General features: G+C 55.0%; 1 protein-coding gene across 3 annotated transcripts; it reads left to right on the forward strand.

The window, feature by feature from the left end:
- Window positions 1-40: 40 nt before the first annotated feature.
- SMIM41 (small integral membrane protein 41) lies at window positions 41-4,369 on the forward strand. 3 transcript variants are annotated; one of them, XM_049625513.1, is made up of 2 exons: window positions 41-1,063; window positions 4,047-4,369. In XM_049625513.1, the coding sequence occupies exon 1, from the start codon at window positions 633-635 to the stop codon at window positions 915-917; it is 285 nt and encodes a 94-aa protein (XP_049481470.1). In that variant the 5' UTR covers window positions 41-632; the 3' UTR covers window positions 918-1,063; window positions 4,047-4,369. The 3 variants fall into 3 exon arrangements, 1 of the variants encoding a protein (XP_049481470.1); XR_007456669.1 differs by lacking the exon at window positions 41-1,063 and adding an exon at window positions 1,071-1,827; XR_007456668.1 differs by lacking the exon at window positions 41-1,063 and adding an exon at window positions 1,835-3,947.
- Window positions 4,370-22,968: the final 18,599 nt, after the last annotated feature.

Genomic DNA, 22,968 nt, shown 5'->3' on the forward strand with positions numbered 1-22,968 from the left:
CCCCCCCCCCCCCCCCCCCCCCCGCCCTTCCCTGCTTGCTGTGGCCCAAGGAGGCACTGGCCTGCTTGTCCAGCTCCGAGAGGCTCCCAGAGGCGATGATGGAGGAGTAAGGATACACATCCCTCAGGTCTTGGAGGCTGCTCATTTGCCTCCTGTTCAAGTGGCCCCCTGGGCCACCTAGCAGTATTGAGCTTTGGCCCAAGGACAGCCGGGAATGCTTGCTTGTCTTGTGTCCTGCTTAGTGTGGTGGCACCCCAGGCAGCACCTGGGATGGGGTCTGGAAGGGCTTTTCAGGGTTCTGAGGGAGGTGCTATCTTGACTTCCTTTGTCAAGGGAGAGAGGGAAAGCCTTGCGGACCCGACTCCTGGGTTTGGTTGAATGCATGGGCTGGATTACCATGCGTGGGTGTAGAGGCCCTTGGGACGAGAAGAAACAACCCCGGGCCCTGGGAGTCTGGGCCATAGTCCACACTGGAGGATATTGAATGCTCAGCGCCCGCCCGAGGGAGCCTACAGCGCCTGGGATCCGCCCCTCGGGGACCTCCCCTACGCAGCCCGGCGAGGCCCGCCTGCTGGCTTGGGCTCCCGCACATCTGGCCCTTCCGCGCACATCTGGGCAGTCGGCGTCTTAGCATGAACGGCTCTGGGGCGGGCGCCGCGGCCCCAGCCACTTGGCTGAGCTCCTGCTGCAACCAGTCGGGGGTGCTGCCCGAGCCCCCCGAGGGGCCTCCCGTCGTGCAGGCGGCGGTGCTGGGCGTGCTGTCACTGCTCGTGCTCTGCGGGGTCCTGTTCCTGGGCGGTGGCCTCCTCCTGCGTGCGGAGGGCCTGACGGCGGCGATGGTGCTCCGCGAGCGGCGCGCGTCCCGCGAGGCCGAGTCCAGCGGCGCCGGCCGAGGCGACGACGACGACGACTCCTAGGCACCCATACGCTTGAGGGCGGGGGTCGCGGCCTCCGGGGCGGCCCACAACTCGGCCCTGCTGCGGAGAGGGGGGGGGGGGGGGGGGGGGGGGGCTCGGCGCCCTCCCACACCCTCCCCACCCTCCGTGAGCCTGGCTCTGCGCAGGTGAGAGTGCCGGGGGCGGAGTTGGGGGGCAGCTCTTCAGCGACTCTGCCTGGGCTCTGCACGTCCCCAGGGTGGGGCCTGCAGCCACCCCAAGTGTGCCAGGACCTGAGGGAAGAGGCTGCCACCCTCTCTTCTCCCAATCTCGTGTCTCTCCAGCGGCGCCTCACCCATGTCCTTTCTCTAGAAGAGCGGGTCACCCTGCCTGAGGGGGAAGTGGGGGCGGATCAGAGGGGCCTCAGTGTGCTTTGGAGCTCTTCTACCCTGCATGCACCCCCAACTCAGGGGTGCCCCAGCACTGCCCATGCCGCTGGGAGGCTGAGGAGAGACACTGTCACGGAAACTCGGACAACCCAGGCTTTTGCTGCTTCCTCCTCCTCTCCTTCCTGAAGCCTTGTCCCCAGAAGGGGGTTTGAGTAAGATTCCTTGCTATGGCCCCCCTCTTGAGGCAGGGATGGGAGTGTGGGTCCTGTTTTATGGCAGAGCCAGGGGCCTGGAGGTCTCTGGGGGATGGGGAGGTATGGCCGGGGTCCCCCCTCTCCCAGTCCCTTTTCTGGTTGTTGGGGCGCAGAGGTGGCCCTGAGCAAGGAACTTTGTGGTATGTGTGGGGAAGGCGGTGGATGGCAAGATTCCTGACAGCCAGGGGGCCTCATGAGCACGTTGCTGCAGGAAGCTGGGGCTGAGGATTCCCAGCTGTGGAGGCTCCATCTGGCTCTCCAAGGACAAGAACCATCTGGAAGGAAGGGCCTGGGTGGCCTAAAGACAAGGTAATTCCAGGCCAAGGCCACCTGGGGCACAGCCCCAGGAGTTGGGCAGGGAAGCCTTCACTGTCTCTCTCCTCTGCTCAGTGTTGTACCCACGGGCCCCTGGGAGGTTTCTGTGGGTATGGCTGTTCTTTGGGGGTGTCTCTGACCTGTAGCTTGTCACGGGCAGAGGCAGGGTCCTAGCTTCCTTCTGAGAAGACAGTCAGTGCACGTGAGGAGAGCCTGGTGAGGGGAAGGTGACAGCATGGGCAGCGTGTGGCTGAGCAGCTGTGAAGCTGACGACGTGTGATCTCTGACAGAGCAGCCCAGGGTTTAGCGCTAATCCCAGGCAGTTGTGCCACACTGGCCTTGCTGAGCTGTGGACTTCTCACCTCAGGGACACCACTGCCACCCCCTTGGAGGGAGAGGGCTGGCCAGGGCAGTGTGCGGGGTGTGTGTGTGTCTGCTCTGGCACAAGGGCAGCAGGCTGGGCCTGGGGGACACCTCCCACCTCCCTTTGCTGTGTCCCGGACGAGGGGTGAGAATGCCCTCTTTTTATTGTATCCAGGTTCCTTCACCACCCCCCCCTTGCCTGATCACATCCTGCTGTTTTTCTCCCCTTCCTGTGCCCTGTGCTCTCCCCTCCTTCCCTAGCTGGGATTGTGGAATTCCCGTGTGTGCTGTGAACCCTGTATTTTACAAATGGGGCTGCTTGGAGAAAGGAGAGTGACGCGCTCAAGTGAACGACAGAGCTGGAACTGACCGCTGGGGGCTCCCGATTCCGAGCTTAGGGGTTGGGGGCGGCATCCCTGAGTGAGAAGGCCCATCCCTGGGTTATTCCTCTTGCCCTGTCCTCCTTGATTTCCCACCACTGTTTGAGATGCTGGTGCAGAATAGGACCTCTGCCTGTGAAGGAATGAACCTTCACATACACACCCCCATTTGGCATATGGCTTCTGGGACCAGAACCCAAAACCCCCATGTTACTGCCTTGCTCCTGACCCTTCTTCCCCAGTGGCCTTGTTAGACAGCCTTTCATTGCTGGGGACAGCCTTCCAGGAACCTGCAGCTGCTCCCCAGCCAGCTGGGCTCAGCTTTCCCGGCCTGAACCTGATGGTGGGGGTGGGCTCAGAGAGTCAACTGGAATATGTATCTATGGAGAACAATCCAAATGGGCAGAGCAGACGGATCAGAGGTGAGGGCCGTGACTTTTGGACTGGCATTTGGATTCAAGTCTGGGTGGTGGTAGGGGTGTACTGAGAGATCCAGTGGAGGGAAGGGCTGTGCCTCCAGCGTCATGTATCTGCTGGAGGGGGCAAGCCAAGGGGGTAGGCAAAGGCTTTATATGTTTATTTAATGTTTATTTATTTTTGAGAAGGAGACAGTACGAGTGGGGGAGGGGTAGAGAGAGAGGGAGACACAATCTGAAGCCGGCCCCGGGCTCTGTGCTGACAGCTCCGAGCCGGATACGGGGCTCGAACTCGAGAGCCGCGAGATCATGACCTGAGCTGAAGTCGGATGCTCAATGGACTGAGCCACCCAGCTGCCCTGGCAAAGGCTTTCTTCATCCAACTTCCTGCCTTTGCTGTCTGTTCAACTCAGTGCTTGGAGAGCCAGAGTGTGGGATGTGCCGGGGACTTCGATGTTCTTGGGGGAAGATACTGAGATGTTTCCTATGGAACTCTGACCCTGGCCAAGGCTGTCAAGGCTGGGGAGGAAAAAGATTTAGAAAACTGGGGAATGAGTGCCACCGTCGCCCCCATCTGTCAGGCTCCAACTTGGAGTGACAGGTGGGGGGAGTGGGTGTGGGCTGAGTGCCATGGAGTGAGGCTGGGCATCTGGACCCCCCCAGCAGGCTCCATTAGCCTGCAGTGTCCCTGAGGGAAAGGCTGGGGCCGCAGATGGGTGATCTTCCCTCACCCTTCCTGCCGCCTGTGAGTTTGACCCTGAGTTGGAAAGAGCTGTCGGGTTTTTCCGGTCCGTGTCGGGTTTTCCTCCCCTTCCATGCAGTACAACTCCCTTTCCAGCGAAGGTGGGGGTCGCTCTCTGTTAAAGATCCTGAGCCTTACGTGGTCTGTTGGTCTGTCTCCCGGAGAGCTCCACTGCCAGCCTGCCATGCTGGGGAGCTCCCGCTCCTTTGAGCCGTGAGTGTTGCGGACAGCAGCCCGGGAGAGACCTGGATTGGGGTGAGGCCTCCACCGGGATCCTCGCATTCAACCCGGCCTCCAATGTGCTCCACTCAGCCTCCTGCAGTCCTCCTGGGCGTGGCTCCTGGAATGACCAGATCCTCTGAGCATCCACCGCACGTCCAGGGCACTGAAGTAGACATACACCCTGCATACTCCATGCAGCCGATGCTGGCTGTGCCTCCTGACTTCCAGGCCTCCGAGGACATGAGTGCGGTCCCTGTCCCATCTCTGATACAGGGCGGCTGTGGTCCGACAGGCCGGGGACCCGTCCCTGCTGAGGGCTGTGGTCACTGTCACCCATTCGGAGATCTTGGGTGTCCCAGCAAGGCCCTGTCACTTCCTGTGGCTTGTTATTAAACACGTTGGTCATGCAAGTTTGGCATATACAGTCTGTGTTTCCGGCTCCAGACTCTTGGTATTTGTGGTACCCTGCTCCCACCCTCCCTGCAGTTTGAACATTTTCTGGCTGATGCTGATAGAGCAGCTCCAGCCGTGGCCCCTCTGCCCGGGGCTCTCCTCAGTGGTGGCTATTCCCTGTCAACACCCCGATCCAAATCTAAGGGTGGGTAGGAGGTGCGGCCAGGTGGCCACTCTCGTGCCAGCACTCGACTGCCCCCCTGTGGCCAGTGTGGGCAAGAACACCACTTCCTTCAACCGCTGAACTGGGGTCTAATCACACACAGGCCAGCGTTAACCTGAGGTGCTTTGAAATGAGAGGGGGTTTTGTGAGCGTGTGCACTGAATTCTAGATGGCAAACTGTCCTGAACTTCGGTCTCTCCATCTATAAGATGGGGGCAGCAATGTCATGGTGAGGATCCAACAGGTAATGTGCTTGTCTATAGATGAAAGGTTTTCTGCACGGTAATTATCATGTGATGTTACTTCCCGCTCCCTGAACCTGACCATCCCCAGAGAAGAGGTGTAGGACCACCCACCCGGTTCCTGGGAACACTTCATTTATTCATCTTTTCCATGAATATTCACTGAGTGACTGCTCTGTGCCAGGCATGCTCACGAAACTGAAGTTAAAAGAGACAATAAGAAGTGGCCAGTGTCAACGGAGCCAAGAGCAGAGAGTAACCTGCTCATAGAGAAGATGGTATGCAGAATGGACACGTATGGGGTGAAGAAGGCGAAGGAACATTCTGGACAGAGGTGCAGAGAGGCGTGGGGCTGGGGGTACCCTAGGAGCAGGGTGTGAAGGGAGATGAGACCAGAGGCGTGGCGGCTGAAGAGGAGTGGAATTTATCCTGGGGGTGGTCAGGTATCCAGAGGGCTTCAGGCTGCCGGGTGACATGGTGAGCTCTGGACCTCAGGGGGTCATGACAGAAGTTTGTGTGTTGGGGGAGGGGGGAGCAGGCTGGACAGCAAGGAGGCTGTGATCAAAACCCGGCAAAGCAATAGTGGCCTGGACTAGGAGGGGAAAGCAAGGGCACAGATCCATGCAGTATTTGGGGCCCAGGCTTTGGTCACTAGTTGGATGTGAGGGATGCGGGATCTGGGTCCTGCTGTGAAGTCCTGGGCCGTTGGAGATGCCTGCCACCGACTGAGGTGACATGTTATCAGCCGGTCTGCATTTACTGGAAACCCAAATGATACCTGGCTTGAGCAGAGGGAATGTATTGGCCCATGTAACTGAAAAGCCCAGGGGTAGCTCTCACCTCAGGCCTGCTGTGACTCAGGTCTCAGTCAATGTTGGTTCCTCCTCCTTCCGTGGCTTAGTCTGCTCACTGCGGTCAGCCTCTGGCAGGGTGGTCTGGTGTTAAGAGCGAGGACTTGGAATCACACAGCTGGATGTGAACTCTGGCACCGCATTCGCCAGCCGTGTGATCTGTGCAAGGGGCTCAATCCCTCGGTGGCTAGAGCGGGGAGAGGCAGGGCCTCGCTTGTGCATTTTTGGGATGGATGAGATTCACGCATGCAGGGTGCCCGGCAGGGAGCAAATGCACAGTCCGTGTGCCTGTTATTAGTCCCAGCCTCTGTGTAAGGCAGGATGTTGGCTTTATTCTCAGGTTCAAATCCATCAGGAAAGAGGTGGGGTCATCTCCCAGGTCAGCCAGGCCAAACCCCTGGAGCAGCTGAGACTGGGCCTGTTTGACTCTGTGCTCACCCTGAATCACTGTGCTGCAAGGAGAGAATGTTCGAGGCCTCAGTCCCATGCTCTACTCACAGTGTATGTGTGTGGGGTGTCTTGACAAACCACAGGGCCCAGAGGAAGGGGATGTCTCCTCACCAGATCTAGGCCTGTTTCAGTCCTGGGGTGAACAGATGCGGTGTGGCCATAAACCAACCTGTGGCTGCTGCAGAGGGGACCGTGGATGCGTCCAGTTCTGATGCGTTCTGGACGTGATGCTGCTAGAGACAGAAAGCGGAGCTGTGGGAACGGGTCAGCTTTGGGGGAGTGGCTGGGGCAAGATGGGAGGAGACTTGGCATGCCACCCCGCAGGACGCCACTTAAAGGCAAGACAGAAGAGGGGCCCGTCAAGGAGGCAGAGGAGGAGATCCCGGGGAGGTGGGTGGGAAACCAGGGAAACTGCTATCTTGGCAGTCAGGGAAGGAAAGACTTTGGAACCGAGTGGGTGGCCAGGAGCGTCCACGTCCCAGCAGTTCTGGTGTCCTGGGAGGGGGCCTCGGCCTGAGACTTGCAGGGACAGAGTGGGGAGGGCTTCTTGCTAGGCCGTGTGGCCAGCCTGAGCCACCCGGCCACTACCCTCAACCTCGGGGGGGCAAAAGGAGCCCCTGTCCTGAAGAAAATGGAAACGGTGGACCCACGGTCGGGAGAAGGTTGGGTTTATTTTTTGTAGCACCCTTCCGGGTACCGTGTGAATGCTTACCTACCACACGCTCATCATACCCGGGCGAAATAAAGCAACACAGAACGAACACTCACAAAAGCACCTCATCCTACTCCGCGGCTACTGAGCCACCCTTCCAAGGCGCAGCAGGCACACTGGTGAGAGTCCCGCATCCTGCCGGGTGACCCAGGGGGACTCCGCCTCTGAGACCCCTTCAGATGCTGCTGTGCTTTCTATTCCTTCAGCTTGCTCATTCACACATTTTCACGATGGTCCCTTGACCTCTCCCTTTCTAGGCCCTCCCTGTGGCGCAGCCCCGGCCGGCCCCCACATCCCTCCTCTCCAGTTTGGAGTCCATGTGTGTTACCTCAGTCCTGCTCCTGCCCATCTCCTGACTTCACTCTTCCCATGGAGCCCTCCTGCTAGAGCCTCAGCCCTGGATGGATGCAACTCTCTGTTCTTTGAACTCGCACCTGGCCGCTGCGTGCCTCCAAAGAACATCGCAGCCCCGGGCAGAGTGGTGGCACCAAGAGTGGCCCCCCCAGTGGACCCTTGCCACGCCTGGCCCTCCCTCCCTGCGGCTGGCTCTGTCTCCCAGCTGAATTTCGGCAAGACTTCCCCACTCTCAAGCCCTGCCCTCCCTCTGCCCCCCTGCGCTCCGCTCTCTGCTCCGACGTCCTCGCCGCCTGCTTCTCACGGAACAGAGGCGCCAGCGGACAACGCCCGCTGCCTCCGCTTCTGTCCCCAGATCTGCAGCGCGCCTCCTGGGAACCAGGGGCTTTCCTGTGGCCTGTCCCCGTGCTGAGGATGTGCTCCTGCCGCGGCGCACCCCTCCCCCTCCTCCGGCTCAGTGCCCTCTGCTGCTCCACTCGTTTCTTTAATGCTCCTTCAGTGGCTTCTTCTCCACTGACTCTGGCTTCCAAACACACTCAGGTTTCTTCCAGCTTAAAATAGCCCTCCTCCTCACCCAGTGCTCCTCCAGTTACTACCCCGCGTCTCACTTCATCTTTGTAGCCAGACTTTTCCAAAGAGTGGCCCGCACTTGCGCCCACGTGTGCGCCCTTCGCTCCTCTCCAGCCTGGCCTCTGTCCGAGCTGGCGGCAGGAGATCCAAGCCCTGGGGGGATGCGGTGTGTGTGTGTGGGTGGGGGGGTTGGTGGTTGAGGCCGCCTCGTAGTTCTTATCTCAGCGGCCCACCTGGCCACTTGCAGGGGACTGCTGCCCCCCCCCGCCCCCCCTCCCCCAGCTTCTGCAGGAAGCTCGGGGCCTTGGAGAGAGGAGGCTGTGACTCTGGGCTCCCCCTGGGTCCATCACTTAGTAATGGAAATCCTCTCTCTCACCGGTAAAATTGGATAATACTAACACCCACTGAGGGAAGCTCCCAGAGGATGTGGTCCAGAGTGTGGGAGCGCCAGCCTGGGTGGAACCTGGGCCCCCCAGCTCCCGGCTGCGTGCCCCTGGGGGAGTCTTGCTTTACCCCTGCCCCGGCTCACCTCTCTGGCAGATCCCTGTGCCAGCCCCTCCTCCTGCCCCTCCCAGCCCTGCGTGCTCAGTTCCTCAGGACTCTGTCCTTGGCCTTCCCCTTCCCCTGCCCTCTCGCCTGGGGTGCTCCCCCCACCTTCTGGAGCTGAAATCGCCACCTCTCTGCCACGGCTCTGAAATGTCAGCTGCCTCCGTTGTCATGGGGCGCGGCGTTCTCCTGCCGCGTGTCTCTGTTTCCAAATTTCTTTCTTCTTAAAAAAATACCAGTCAGGTTGGATTAGGGGGCCCACCCTAATCCAGCATGACCTCATTTTAATTTAATTATGTCTGCACTGACCCTGTTTCCTAATAAGTTCCCATTCTGAGGCGCTAGGGGTTAGGACTCCAACATGTCTTTTGGTGGCAAGGCGGGGGGGTGGGCGGTGGGGGGGTGGGGGGGTGGGTCACAACTCAACTGGTAACAGTAGGTAATAAGCGCTAGGAGAACAAAAGAGGGAGGGTGCCTGCGCAGTGTGGGGAACGACTGACATTTTAAGTCAGGGTCATCAGGGAAGGTGTCACCGAGGAGGAGACATTTGGCCAAAGACCTGAAGGAGAGAATCAATAGAGACACGTGGGGGGCCCTGTGTGGTTAAGACATAGCAAGGTGGCCCAGGGAGCACAGGCGTCCTGACAGGGCCACGGAGGCCCCAGCCTCCCTACCCTGTGCAGGGAGCGTGCTCTTCTACCCAAACCGAAGAGTGACCCAGAAATGATGGCCACAAAGCCATGTCACACACTCTGGGAGAGGGGGAAGCCTGGGCGTCATCTCCTGAGCTCTCAGGCCCGAGGGCCTGCACTCTTCTTGGCCAACGACCCACCGATGGCCAGTGAGTAGGACAGAAGAAGCTGTTCCTGTCCCTGGCTGCCACGCTCCCCTGGCCCAGAACACACTGAGCTTCTCTGATGGTCCAAGATGTATTTAATTAATTAATTAGTTAATTAATTAATTAAATGTTTATTTAGTTTTGAGGGGGAGGATCGTGAGTGGGGAGGGGCAGAGAGAGAGGGGGACAGAGGATCTGAAGCAGGCTCCAAGCTCTTTGCTGACAGCAGCAGGCCCAGCCCAACGTGGGGCTCGAACTCGTGAACGGTGAGATCATGACCCGAGCCGAAGTTGGACGCTCAACCCACTGAGCCACCCAGGCGCCCCCAAGATATATTTTAGTGAAGGATCTGGTTGGGATTCCAAAGCTGTGTAGGCGACTCGTCTTAACTACCTCACTCCCTTGCACCACGTGAGGGTCCCTAAGGGTTTCGTTTCACTGACAGTCCATGGGGGTGCCCTCAGCCTGGGCTTCTGTTGTTTCCACAGGCGGAGGCTTCAACCCCAGCTCCATTTCTCTGCCGGTGTCTTTCTCCTTCTGAGCCACCTAGACTCTCCCACCCGTGTGAGAGCTGCTCTTCATTCGCAGATGAAAGTCGACGGGAACCTTCCTATTCTCCTAACTTTGGACCCCTTCCTTGCAGAACAACAACCTGGCTAAAGGCACAGATTTGCCTCTTTCTTGGACTGCTTTTCATGATAAGAGCCACCATATTAGCTGGAAACTTTTCTGCCTGAGCCATCTGCTCAAATGTCAGCTCCATTAGGAGAGGGGTTTTTGCTGTTTTGTTCGCTGCACATAGAGGGCCGGTAGGAAATGTATTTTTGAGTAAATGACATCGTCTCTTAGATTACTTCTTTAATCACAGGGTGGGGAGGAGGGAGAAACTATAAATGCATCATAGCCCCTTAGTTTTCTCTAGCAAAAGATGTGTTAACTCTGGAAATGGACTAGAACCTAACTGAGGCACACGGGAGTTGATCATATGCTATGCTGCTGGCATGAGCGGAGGCTTTGGAGAAATGACAGCAAAGTTTAAGGGGGGCAGTTGGCAGCCTTCCAGCTATCGATTGTCATGTTCACCTGTTGGATTTAGCAATAACAAATCAATGAACAGTGAAGTTTGTGGAGGAAAGCAAATAACTCCAAAATGCTTTCAACACTGTCCGTTCTTTTAGACACTACTCTGCATGGGTTTGTTGGAAAAAATCAGCACATTTTTCCCGGTGTGCAAGCAGGGCGGAGAGGGGCAGAGCTGTGTGATTGGTTGAAGATTTGAGCAACACACTTTAGTATGGAGGTGGGGAGGGGCGGTGTGTTCCAGAAGTTACGGAAACAGTGGGAGCAGAACCAGTCACTTTAAACACACAGGTGGCTGGTGACTGGGACAGTTTGTTGTCTGTTGGTTCCCAATTTTGAATGTATCTTCTTGTTTAAAATTTCTTTATCAGATACCAAATGTTACAGGAATTGTAGGCGAAATGAATTAATTGATGAATATTTCAAAACCATTTGGCAGAATCCCTCCTCCAGTGGCTAAGGCAATCTTCCTTCCTTCCTTCCTTCCTTCCTTCCAAAAAATATTTTTTAATGTTTATTTGTTTTTGAGAGAGAGAGACACAGAGTGTGAGCAGGAGAGGGGCAGAGAGAGAGGGAGACACAGAATCCAAAGCAGGAGCCCAAATCAGGGCTTGAACTCACAAACTGTGAGATCGTGACCTGAGTCAAAGTTGAACGCTTAACTGACTGAGCCACCCAGGCACCCCTAGGCAGTGCTTCTTAAAGTGGGTTCCTTGGTTGGTTGCTCTAGTTTCAAGGGACTTTAATGGGCAGTACTTGAAAACAAAGGTTCTGTGGTCTAATCAATCTGGGAGTACTGTGTTAAGCAAAGTTAAATAGGTAGATGTGACCAAAGAATTCTTTTTTCTCCTTTGTCCTCCCTCCCCCCTGCCCTTGTTTTCTTTTTAAGGAGCATCTCATGGGACCACCATTCCAACAAACAGACTTTGGGAAACGTCATTTAAAATCTTCCCTTTAGAAGAGAAGAAACATTTTGGAAAAAATTAGATCACATTACTTCAGATAGTGCATTTCCCTTACTTTGTCAGAACAACAGTATAAAATTAATTTTCTTTCCAAGGACTATAATGCCACATTACTAAATTTAAATTCACGTTTCCCCCAAAGAGTGTTTTAAAAAACACATTTCGGAACTGCTCCTTATGTGAAACAAACCTCTACAGGGAGCAATGGCCAAATATGTTCAAGAATTTTATACAGGATGCAAATGTAATCCCAGAACTTCAATTTTGCCACAACTATTTTACCCAAAGTTGACTATGCTCTGCGGTTCCTGCAACGCAATAGATCTTGGCTGGTTTTCCTGCAGCGTGGTTGTCTCAAAGAAAGTCCCTTGCTCGAGTGGACTTTTGTTGGCTTGGTTTGACCAGTCTCTATAGCAGGTCCGCCACTGTGTTGCCTAAAGTGAACTGACCCACAGACGGGCGTCAGTGGCCTGGGGCTGTTGGCTGAGGTGTGGGGACCCAGGCGCCATGCTGAGGAAGCCCTAGGGCCTGACATACCCACTCTGTGGGGAAGTTGACTGCATCGGCTGAGAGATTGGTAATGTTTTACTAGACTAATCTGAGCGTACCTTGGTAGGCTTTGTCATATTATACATTCTGCACGTTAATTTCTGAGCCATAACTCTGGCTGCTGTGGTTATGGCTGGGAGCTGTCACGTTGGTTCTGTTGCTGTACTAAACTAATGGAAATGCACACGTTCTTTATGGAACTATTTTACTATTAAAACTCACGTAATTTTTTGGGGGAAGAGCTCAGCTGGAAAATTTCTCACAAAACTTTTTCTCTGTTGAGTTCAGTTTCGCTTGGAGAGGGACCTCTCCCCCAGCACGTCTCGGTAGCTTGTCCTTTGTCCAACCCTGGATACTGGTCATATCCTGCATTGTCCTCACTCTCTTTTCCCTGCCTGATCTTGTCCATCCGGTGCGTTTAACTACTGTTTCAGCTTTCTGTTGCTGCAGGACACACTCCTCCAAACTGTAGTGGCTTGAAAGGACCACCACCCTCGTTTCTTATTTGCTCACGATTCTAGGGCTTTTTGCAGGGCTCCTAGGGGCATTCTGGGCGGTTCCACTGCTTTCACCCCCATGACTGGTACCCCACATGGGGGGAGGGCAATGGAATGGCTGGGGCACTTTTCTCTTCCCTTGATCTGTCATTCTTGTAATCTAGCCCGAGTTTTTTTTTTTTTTTTTTTTTTAAGTTTATTTATTTTGAGAGAGACAGTTACAGCGCAAGTTGGGGAGAGGCAGAGAGAGAGGGAGACAGAGAATCCCAAGCAGGCTCCACACTGTCAGCATGAAGCCTGATGTGGAGCCTGAACCCACGAAACCTCGAGATCACCACCTGAGCCAAAACAAGAGTTGGATGTTTACCTGACTGAGCCACCCAGGTGCCCCTAACCTGAGCTTCTTTGACATGGTGCTGGGTCCTGAGAAGTTACCTGATATCACCTCTGTTGCATTTGGTCAAAGCAAGTCATAAAGCCAACCCAGGTTCAAGAGGAGGACATAGGTGGCCTTTTAAAAAAGTACTTATTTATTTATTTATTTATTTAGAGAGAGTGTATGCATGCACGTGTGAGCGAGCAGGGGAAGGGCAGAGAGATAGAGAGGGAGAGACAGATAACCCCAAGCAGGCTCCGAGCTGTCAGCGCAGAGCCCCATGCGGGGCTCGATCTCACGAAACATGAGATCATGACCCGAGCTGAAATCAAGAGTCAGATGCTCAACCTTCATGGCCTGAGCCACCCAGGTGCCCCTAGATGGCACCTCTTGAGGACAGTAGTGAGCAAGTTACTTTGTAAAGGGGCCTGTAGGATGGAAGAGGAAGTCTTGTGAGTCTTTTGAAACAATCTACCACAACTACCAAATATTCTATCAAGGGTGATCAAAGACAGTGCCCACAGGGCTAGGTGGGCAAGGGAGGGTGTCCCTCTAAGGGAGGGGCCGCTAGGCAACTAGAGACGGCTCTTGCAGGAGGGATCAGGCCTGATGGTGTCAGATCTTTTGGTTTTTCAAGAAGAGATGGAAATACAGATTTTCAAATACCATGAATTTGAAGTGTAGCTTCCATTCGAAAACAATGTGAGCCAGTCCAAACTTCCACCTGTGGTCTCACGTGGCCTGTGGGCTGTCAGTTCGTGAGCTCTAGGGATTGACAAATCCCTCTCCAGCTCTGATTCTCTCCTGAGCACCAGAGCCGCATACAGAACTGTCCACCAGATGCCCCCACCTGTATGTCCCAAAGCACGTCAGTTTCCCCGTGTCCAAAATGGAGCTCATCATCTCTACACCTGCTCCTGGTGATGCTGTAGCAAAAGCATCCTGCCTGGGAACCCCCGAGGCTCTACCTCCCTCCTCCCCACTCTCAGTTCATCATCATGACTTGCTTCCTGGTTCTAGTTATTAACAACCTCTGGCATCCATACTGTCCTCTCCATGTCTTTGCCACTGTCTTCCCTCTCTTCCCTGGACCATTTCCACAGGGGTCCCTGCCTCCAAATCTTCTGCCTTCCGGCCCTTCCTCCAGAGTGGCGCTGTCCAATGTTGTAGCCGCTAGCCATCTGTGGCTGCTTAAATTTAAATTAATTAAAATGAAATACAATTTAAAAATTCAGTCCCTCAGTCCTAGTTCAAGTCCTATTCCAAGTACTCAGTCGCCATATGTGGCTAATGGCTTCCATATCGGACAGTGCAGGTACAGAACATTTCTGTCACTGCAGAAAATTTTATAGGACAGTGTTGCTCTGTCATCACATTACTGCCTCAAACCTCCCTGGTTGCCCATTTCTCTGTGTCTCCTTAACCTGGCTTACACCTCCATGTCGCCTGGGTGCACCCAGCCCCCTTGTTCCCACGTGCATCCTTTGTTCTGGCCACCAAACTCTCGGCAGCTCCCTGCCTATGTTGACTCTTTCCTGTTTCATGCCTGGGCACACTTGCTTTTTGCAGCTTGAGAAGCACCGTGGAGTTAGCAGAAGGCTTTCCTTTGCAAGGACACACGCACCTCACTCACACTGGGCTAAGCAGTAAAAAAGGTTTAGGAGCTCAGCCAACTGGCTAGTACAGAGGAAGATGGATCTCAGGGCTGGTTTGACTCAGGCTCCGCCAGTCAAGACCAGGGTAGTCAGTAGCTCAGATGGGCAAAGTCTGGATAGTCAGTCTCTCTACAGCCAGGCGTGAACGTGGCAGCCACCTGAGATTGGTGCCCTCGTGTGGCCCAAAGAGGTACAGCAGCTCCCGCGCTTGCGGCTCCCTGGTTCAGGTCCAGGTCGAGAGGGAGGGTGGCTTTGGGAGGCTCTCCTGAGAGGGTGAGGAAGCGACTTTCCAAGCAGCCCACTTGACCCACATGGGTCATATTCCCATCCTGAGCCCATAACTGGTGGGGAGCAGGCATGGTCTTGCACGCCCACCCTAGAACCCATGGGGGCGTCAGTTTCCCACAAAGCACAATGAGTTGTTTGGGGAAGTGTGGACAGAATATCAGGAACACTACCAAGAAAAGGGGAATGGTCGCTGGGGAGGCATCAGAGGGTCACCGCAGCCCAGCAGGCTCTCGCCTTGGTTGTTAGCCAGAGGGCAGCAGCAGCTTCCCATGCAGGAGTGGGTGAAAACTGGATGGCCACCCCATTCTTCCCCTCCCCTAGCCTCAGAGAGGGACAGCCTCAGTCCACCGCTACTTGATGGAGAAGTCTGGGGAGGTCGTGCCTAAGGAGTTCGTTTTAGAGGCTCCCTGCCCACTCCTCCCTCTCGACTCCAGCCACACCGGCCACTATCTCTTCCTCTGAGCCTTCCTTCCAGCCCTTGCCAGCCTCAAGGCTGTGCTCTTGCCCACAGCACTTCCCCTGGCATACCCCACCCCTGCCCACACCCCCTTACTTATGCAGTAAGTAAGTAGGGGTGAGGGAGGGGAGGGCCACTGTCTCAGCCTCAACTCCCTTGAATAAGCTCCCAAGGCACCCTGAGAGTGTGCTAGGGGAGTGGAGGCGCCCTTCATTTCTGCATAGGGAAGGCTCTGGATTAAAGAAGGTAACCCAGGCCAGGGCCCTGTTCTGATGCGAAGAGGCCCTGAAGGATCCTGGACAGGGTAACGGGATGACCCTGATGACCTCTGGAGCAGGACAGGTGCCTTGCAAGTGTGGGGTTGTTCTTCCTGCAGTCACATTCGTCTGACTGTCTTGTCCCTGGGAGTTGCTTCCACGTTCTTGTAGCCTGGAGCCACCTGAGAAGGAACGGGGTGTCTCTAGTTCCCTTAGTGGGACTAGGAAATTTATGGGAGGTTTGCTGTCCTTGTCCCCTGGGGACTGCACCCCACCTCCTCCAAGCCGCCCTCCAGGCTTGGAATCTATTTAAGGCTTCAGGAGCCAGACCTGAGGCCTGTTCTGAAGGCAGGTGAGGGGCCCATGGCGGGAAGGGGTGGATGTCCGAGGGAGAGGGAAGGAGAGGGGGGTGTTGGAGGCAGGAGGGCAGCCCTGACTGGGAAACTCCATGTGAGGAGTCCCTGCCTTGGAAAGGCCCTTGTTTTTAAGTGCATTCCTTAGTGAAACTCAAGGGAAACGCCAAGTCAGCTGGGGCTTTAATGTTTCCTCTCAGAAGGGGTAATTCCCTTTCATGCAAGTACATCGGTAAAGACATTTGCATATGGAGTAGATGTCCTTTGGGGGAGATTAAAGGGACCTGGTGGCAAAAGGAGCCAGTATCACCCGCCTCTTTCCACTTTCCACCTGCCTCTTTCTGCTTTCCAGCAGAGAGGACGTCAGTCTATTGAGGCAAGAGGTCCACGGGTGATGGAGGGCTCTAGAGGTGCCAAAGCAACGGCAGGAAAAATAGACCAGAAGTCAGGTAACTGGGGAGATGAGCCCCAACTTTCAGATGGTGCCCAGAGAACAGAGAGTCCTGTCACCCCCACCCCTGAGCGAGGGGTCCGGCGAACTCCTGCCTTCTCGTCTGGGCTGGGGACTGTGCACTGGATCTCAGCATCCATTCCCTCATCCTTCAATGTGTCCTCATCCCCAATGTGTCCTGCAGGGGCCAGGAAATCAGACACCATGCTCCTCAGGCTCCCTTGCAGCAACGTGCCGTCAGATAGATGCACTTGTGCAGGGCTTGTGAGTTGCAGGTTTGGCGGGGGCCGTCCTCTGCCGACCAGCAAGGTTGTGCGACGGAGACTACGGGGTCCGCGCACGACTGCCTTGGGCGTCCGGTGGTAGCTCTGGTGGTGGTGATCCTGGATCTGTGGATGGTGACCTGGGGGTCTGTTGGTGTGTCCTTGAACTCAGCAATTCCCTGGGAAGCCTCCTGACGCCTGCCATCTCCACCCTGCGATTTTACGAGCACCGGATTCCCTTGAACCGAATCCCCTCTTTTCCCTAGAATGGTTTGTTTCCTGCACTGGCTGTGCAGTAGGCACGCAGATGAGGCTGGTTGGAACGGACGAAAATAGAACGTTGAATCAACTCCTAAAACAGATCTTTGGGCCCGTTGGTTCTAAACAAGAGAGAGAGCCCCAGCAGGCTGGAGGATAGGAGGTGGAGGGACCCCGCAGGGGTACAGGGCTGGACCGGAGTCCTGTTTCAGAGGCCAGGGGCGTGGGGAGCCGGGAAAGTGGAGGTGGCGGTGAAGCAGAAGCTCATGGGAGGACCAGACTGGTGAAACGGCGGCACTGGCCAAGTTCACCTTCAGGACCTTAGACATCGCCCCTTCTTTCCTTCCGTTTCTCTTCCCAGGCATCTAGTCAGGACGGACTCTTGGGGAAGCGCAGTGACCCGGGGGCTCACTCCCCCAGTCCTAGCCACAGGTGCTCTCTGGAAAGAGATGTGCGTGAAGAAGCTGGAAGAAGGGTTCCAGCCCCAGACGTCTGAGTCGCCCCCACCCAGTCGAGCCCTCCCAAACTGAGGCTCCAGGCTCCGTCCCTGACACACACCCTGTCCCAAAGCCCTGACCCCCAGACTCTGAGCATGACACAACGAGAGCTGCTCACGCCACTATGTTGGAGGAGGTTTGAAACATTGCAGTAGCTAACTGCAACCTGGTTCATGCAGGGCCCTTCCGGAGGGCAAGGGGGGCTTCTGCCAGGTCCCACGCGCCGTGGGCTGTTGTGGAACAAGGTCTTTTCAGGGTCGCAAAGTCCAGGTGCACTTGGTGGGATCTGCCAACTGGCCGGCTGGGAAGGTCATGGCCACACAGCAGAACGCAGGCCCTCCCTCCACCACGTGTCCCTCTCACGACGTGGCAGCTGGGGCCTCAACCCTGGCCCAGGGCTGGTGTCTTCCCCCGTTTGCACGAGAAAGCCACCTCCTTCCAGTGTTCTGTGACTTTTGGAGGGTCCTACTGAGATTTTAGTGGGTGGTGGGCAGCACCCTGTCACAGCTCTTGGAGGTCTGCCCAGCCCTCCCTGCAACCGCCCCCCCCCCGCCGCCCTGATCTTCCTCTCTCCCTCCAGCCTCCTCCTGGTCCCAGTCTTCTCCCTGTTTGATGCAGAATAGCTTCCCTCTGAAATCTTATCACAAGCTCCCTAGCTCGTGGGGGACTGAGCTTAGCCTCTGGACAGGTTCACCAGGACCTCTCCCACAGACACCCTCTCTCCCGATACGAAAACAACCACTGGACATTTGGCCGAGTTGGGTGAACAATTCTTCTTTCTGTCAGAGAGAGCAGAGCCTTGGGAGCAGCCAGACCTGGATTTGAGACTGGTTCCACCAATTTTTTTCTTTCTTTCTTTTTTTCTTTCTTTCTTTCTTTCTTTCTTTCTTTCTTTCTTTCTTTCTTTCTATGTTTGTTTATTTATTTATTATTATTTAATGTTTATTTATTTTTGAGAGAGAGACACAGTGCAAGCAGGGTAGAGGCAGAGAGAGAGGGAGACACAGAATCCGAAGCAGGCTCCAGGCTCCGAGCCGTCAGCACAGAGCCCGACGCGAAGCTTGAACTCGTAGACCGCGAGATCATGACCTGAGCCGAAGTCGGCTGTTTAACCAATTGAGCCACCCAGACTCCCCTCTACCAGTTCTTATTGCCTCTGAGCTCTCACAGTTTTGGTCATGTCCCCGAGCCTCAGTTTTCCCCATCTGTAAAACAGGAATAGAAAGTTTCTTGCAGGGTTGCGGTGAAAAGCCTCAGGCGCAGTGATGGCCCCGGTGGGACCAGCGAGCCCCCGGCTTGGAAGTGTAGATAGTGGAACCGAGTAGCCAGGAGACCATGTAGTGGAAAGGAGTGCCCGGGGACGGAAGGCAGTGGCTTTTCATGGCAGTTCCTGGGTTCACTGGGATATAGGCAGCCTGTCGATTCTCCTAGTGCATCAGAGACTCAAAGCAACAGTGGCTTAAGAGGGGAGCTCGGTTTCCTCTCCCCTAACCGTCCTGGCGGGAGTGTTCCCGGACTGGAATGGCAGCTCCCCAGAACCAGGTCTTGGGCTTTTTCTGTCTTGTTCCTTCACAGGCTGACAGGCAAGTTTGATCTAAGCTGGCTGTCACCACCACCTCTGGGTTCCGGGGACAGGGCCAGGGGAAAGCGTGCCCCCAGTGTAGGGCTGAACTCATGACCTCCACTCACTTCTTGTCGCCTGTAGTTAGTCACAAGGCTACACCCAGCTGCCTGGGGTGCTGGGCAACGCCATGGGCGCCCGTGGGCCCAGCTATAAACTACAGACTAGAAGTTTCACTACTTCTACTGAAGGGACAGCAGAGATTAGGGGACAAAGGAAGGGTCTGCCACAATAGGCAAGGGGGCGCGGGTGGCTGGCCTTAACCATCCATTTGCCCACTTTTCCAACCAGCTCAGCGGTTGAGGTCGCTGAACCAGAAGGCTGTCGTGGGAAGGCCCGGACCCTGCCCTCAGGGAACAACCAGTTCCTCACAAACCAAAGCCGGTGCAGGGTGTTTAGGGCATGGCTTCGAAGGGCCGTGCTGTCCAGCCAGGCTAGGTCTCCGAGTCCTGGTCCTGACTGGACTGTCCTGCCCTGGGAGAGTCTGTCCTTGGATGATGTTGGTCGCTCTCCTAGAGGATTCTTCTTCCCCAAGTGTCCTTTGGTGCCATGCTCTCGGCATTGGTCAACAGTCACACGGAAGAAGACTTTCCCTTTGCAGCAAACAAAGGTTTTTCAGGACACGGGCAGCCCCGTGCCTTGCTCAGCACTCCCTATATTAAGGCCCATGGGTGCAGTTTTCATCAGAATTTATTATAAGGGGAGCACTTTGTCGCCACAGAGAAAACAGTCTGCTTTGTGCAGATAGTAACGGATCAGATTTCCTCTTCCACCCTGGCGGCCTTGAGGCTATATCACAGCACCTGCTGCCGCTCCAGGCCGCCTGTACAATCTCTGTGTTCTGTGGGCCCGGCCTCAGTTCCACGTGTTGGTCTCACTCTTATGCCTTTGACACGTGTTGCCTCCCGCATCCTCTCTAGAAAGAAGCAGGCTGTCACTAATGATGAGATAGCAAGCCAGAGGCCCTGAATCGACAAGGAAACAAGACTGGTGGCCACGAGGGGTAGTCCCATTGCTGTCCTTGAGGGTCAGTGTTGACTTGAGTTTCGCAGCAGCTGGGACAGAAAGGGTGCTTACAAGGCTGTCCTCAGAAAGAAGAAAGCAGAGCAATGTTCCAAGAGCCCTTAGCTGGCGAGAGGGGCCCCTGCAATGGTTCAGGGTGAGGGCACTGATCCCAGCTCCACCACTCAGAAGCTGTGTGACCCTGGGCGGGCCGCTTAACCTCTCTGTGCATCAGGGTAGTAGTGATAACTGCTGGCCTATGGCTGCATCACTGCAGTCTCTCCTTCTTCGGTCTTCATATCGCTTCCTCCTCCATGTGTCCATATCTCCTCTTCTGTATCTTATAAGGACACTTGTCGTTGGATTCGAGGCCCACCTGGATAATCCAGGATGATCTCACTTCAAGGACCTTAACTGAATTGCTTTTGCCAAATAAGCTCGCATTCACAGATTCTGGGATGCGGGCATCTCTTTTTGGGGCCACCATTCCATCTAGTACAAGGACTCAAGTTTGGGATCTAAGCAATACATCTCTTCTGGTGGGAACTTAGTGGGCAGATAGGTGGGGGGGATTTTCTTTTGGTGGGAGGAAGGGGCATCATAGAGGATCCACCTTACAGACCCCGGCTGTCCCTCTGGCGAGTGCAGATGTAAGCTCCGAAGGGCGGGGCTTGAGCTTCTCTTGCGACCCCCTCAGGGCCCAGTGGGTGCTGTGCACACACCAGGTGCTCAGTGCTCGTGGAAATGTCTGAGGGTGCTTGGAGGACGGGGCGGGGGACGCACGAGCCTGAGGGTATAAGAAGGTGTCGAGAAGTGGGGCTGAATGGAGAAGGCGGGAAAGGGACGGGTGTGCTTCACTTTGGGCTGCTAAACTTGTATCTCCTCTGGTGGCGGGGAGAGTCTGCCAGCTGACTCCTCATCCAGGACATGTGGACTCCCTGACAGAGACAGACCCAAGATGGGACCCCTTTCCTCCTCCGCTCGCCCCTCCTGGCACAGGCCCACACTGCTGACTTGCTGGTCAGCTCTAGAGGTCTCCCTGCTTCAAGCTGCTCCCTGTCCTGACCACCAGTACACTGCAGTAATGCCGATGGGCCCTCTCCTGCTCAGACACCTGCCATGGCTCCCCATCCTGGCAGTCAGGTCTAAACTTCTCCCAGGCCTGCCGCCAGGGGGCCTCAGCTCCTTCTCTGACTTGAGAATCCAGGATTCATTTTCCAAAATCTATCTTCTGCTTGCTCTTCCCCAAACCTATCCCTGGAGCCTCACCTTCTGCTGTTTCCTGGCACTGTTCTCTCCTTCTGGGACAGGTCTCTTCCTTCCGGCAAATCTTCTGGAAGGCCCAGCTTTATGCCCCTTCCTCCAAGCAGCCAATTCCAGGTGCAAGTGCTCATTTGGTCCCCAGTGTTCCTCTGATGACACCTCCCACCCTCTGTCTTGTCCCATTGTTTCTGGTCAGGACTCATTTCCAGTATGAAGCCACTTCTGTGTTGGAAGGAGCCCCATCTAGCTTACTTTTGGATTCCCAGCACCGCATGGGGTGCTGAGCACATCGTAAGTACTTACTGTTTTTCAAATGAGTAAGATATCCGTTGTAGTTCTTGTCCGTTAGACTTTAGGAGCTGAAGGGGCTGTGTTCTCAGGACGGAGCTGCACATAGCTTCCTGACCTTGGGGCTTGGTTTTCTTCTCTGGACGGCCAGTGCTGGGTTACGTGCTGAGATTTCCCTGTAGACCTCTCATCACAAACACTGGGGTGATACTGAGTTGGTCTCAAATGTTGGGAAGTTTGTCCTAAAGACTCACTACATTAAAAAAATTCTTTTTAACATTTATTCATTTTTGAGAGAGAGAGAGAGAGAGAGAGAGAGAGAGAGACAGAGCATGAATGGGGGAAGGGAGGCCCAGGGAATGGCAAGTCCAGGGCGGGAAGGGTCCTTAGGGCGGCTTATCCACACCAAGCCCAGAGACAGAGGGAGACACAGAATCCGAAGCAGTCTCCTGGCTCTGAGCTGTCAACACAGAGCCCGATGCCGGGCTCAAACTCACAAACCGCAAGATCATGACCTGAGCCTGAAGTTGGACACTCAGCCGATTGAGCCACCCAGGTGCCCCAAGACTTAATACATTAAAACAAAAAAAATTTTTTTTTACATTTATTTATTTTTGAGAGACAGATTGAGACAAAGCACAAGCGGGGGAGGGGCAGAGAGAGAAGGAGACACAGAATCCGAAGCAGGCTCCAGGCTCTGAGCAAGCATTCAGCACAGAGACTGACACGGGGCTCGAACTCATGAACCGGGAGATCATGACTTGAGCCAAAGTCGGTCATTTAACAGCCTGAGCCACCCAGGTGCCCCAAGACTTAATCCATTTAAAAAAATATTTCATATCTATAAAAATATATAAAAAGCTTAATGGATAATAAAATGAACATCCATATACCCACCACCCAGCCTAAGGAAAGGAACACTGCCAGTATTGTGAGTGATGTCCCTTCCCTAACATCCCCCAGTAAGGTCACTGTTTCCATTCTACCTAACTCCAGAAACACGTACAACTGCACATTGCTCAGGGACTGTATGAAGTCCTTGGTCAGATAATTCGCTCTCAGAACGCTCTCTCTCTCTTTTTAAAAAAAGTTTATTTATTGATTTATTTTGAGGGGGGGGGGGAGGGGCCGAGAGAGGGGGAGAGAATCCCCAGCAGGCTCTGCGATGTCAGCATGGAGCCCGACGTGGGGTTCCATCTCACGAACCGGGAGATCATGACCTGAGCTGAAATCAAGAGTTGGATGCTTAACTGACTGAGCCACCCAGGCGCCCCAGCTTTCAGAACTCTTGAAGTCACCTGGGTTCATACTAAAAAGAACTTGGGACCCCTGAAGAAATGACGGTTTTAGAGACGCAGTTGCACAGTGAACTGCCTCCTGATTGGGAACCGCACGCCTGATCACAACTCCGAATGGCACACACAGCACATACCTGGTGGGGGTGGTGGTTGGCGCTTGGCATTCTAACAGGATCTTTTTCTGCACTTGGTCCTTTGGGTCCCTGCACGACCGGCCAGCTCTACTGCACTTAAACCTCTGCAACTCACATTTCTGCCCTTAGATGGCACCACCGGACGGTGCCGCTTTCCAATGGCCCCGAGCCATTCTGGGGAGCACAGGCAAATTTAGTGTTTTGGATATGATGGAAGAGAAGAACGCTTTAAATTGAGAGGTGAAACTCTAGCCAACACTTAAAACACGCAGAGTTAGTTG

This window comes from Panthera uncia, chromosome B4 (genome assembly GCF_023721935.1).
Source record: "Panthera uncia isolate 11264 chromosome B4, Puncia_PCG_1.0, whole genome shotgun sequence".
In the NCBI taxonomy this organism is placed as follows: domain Eukaryota; kingdom Metazoa; phylum Chordata; class Mammalia; order Carnivora; family Felidae; genus Panthera; species Panthera uncia.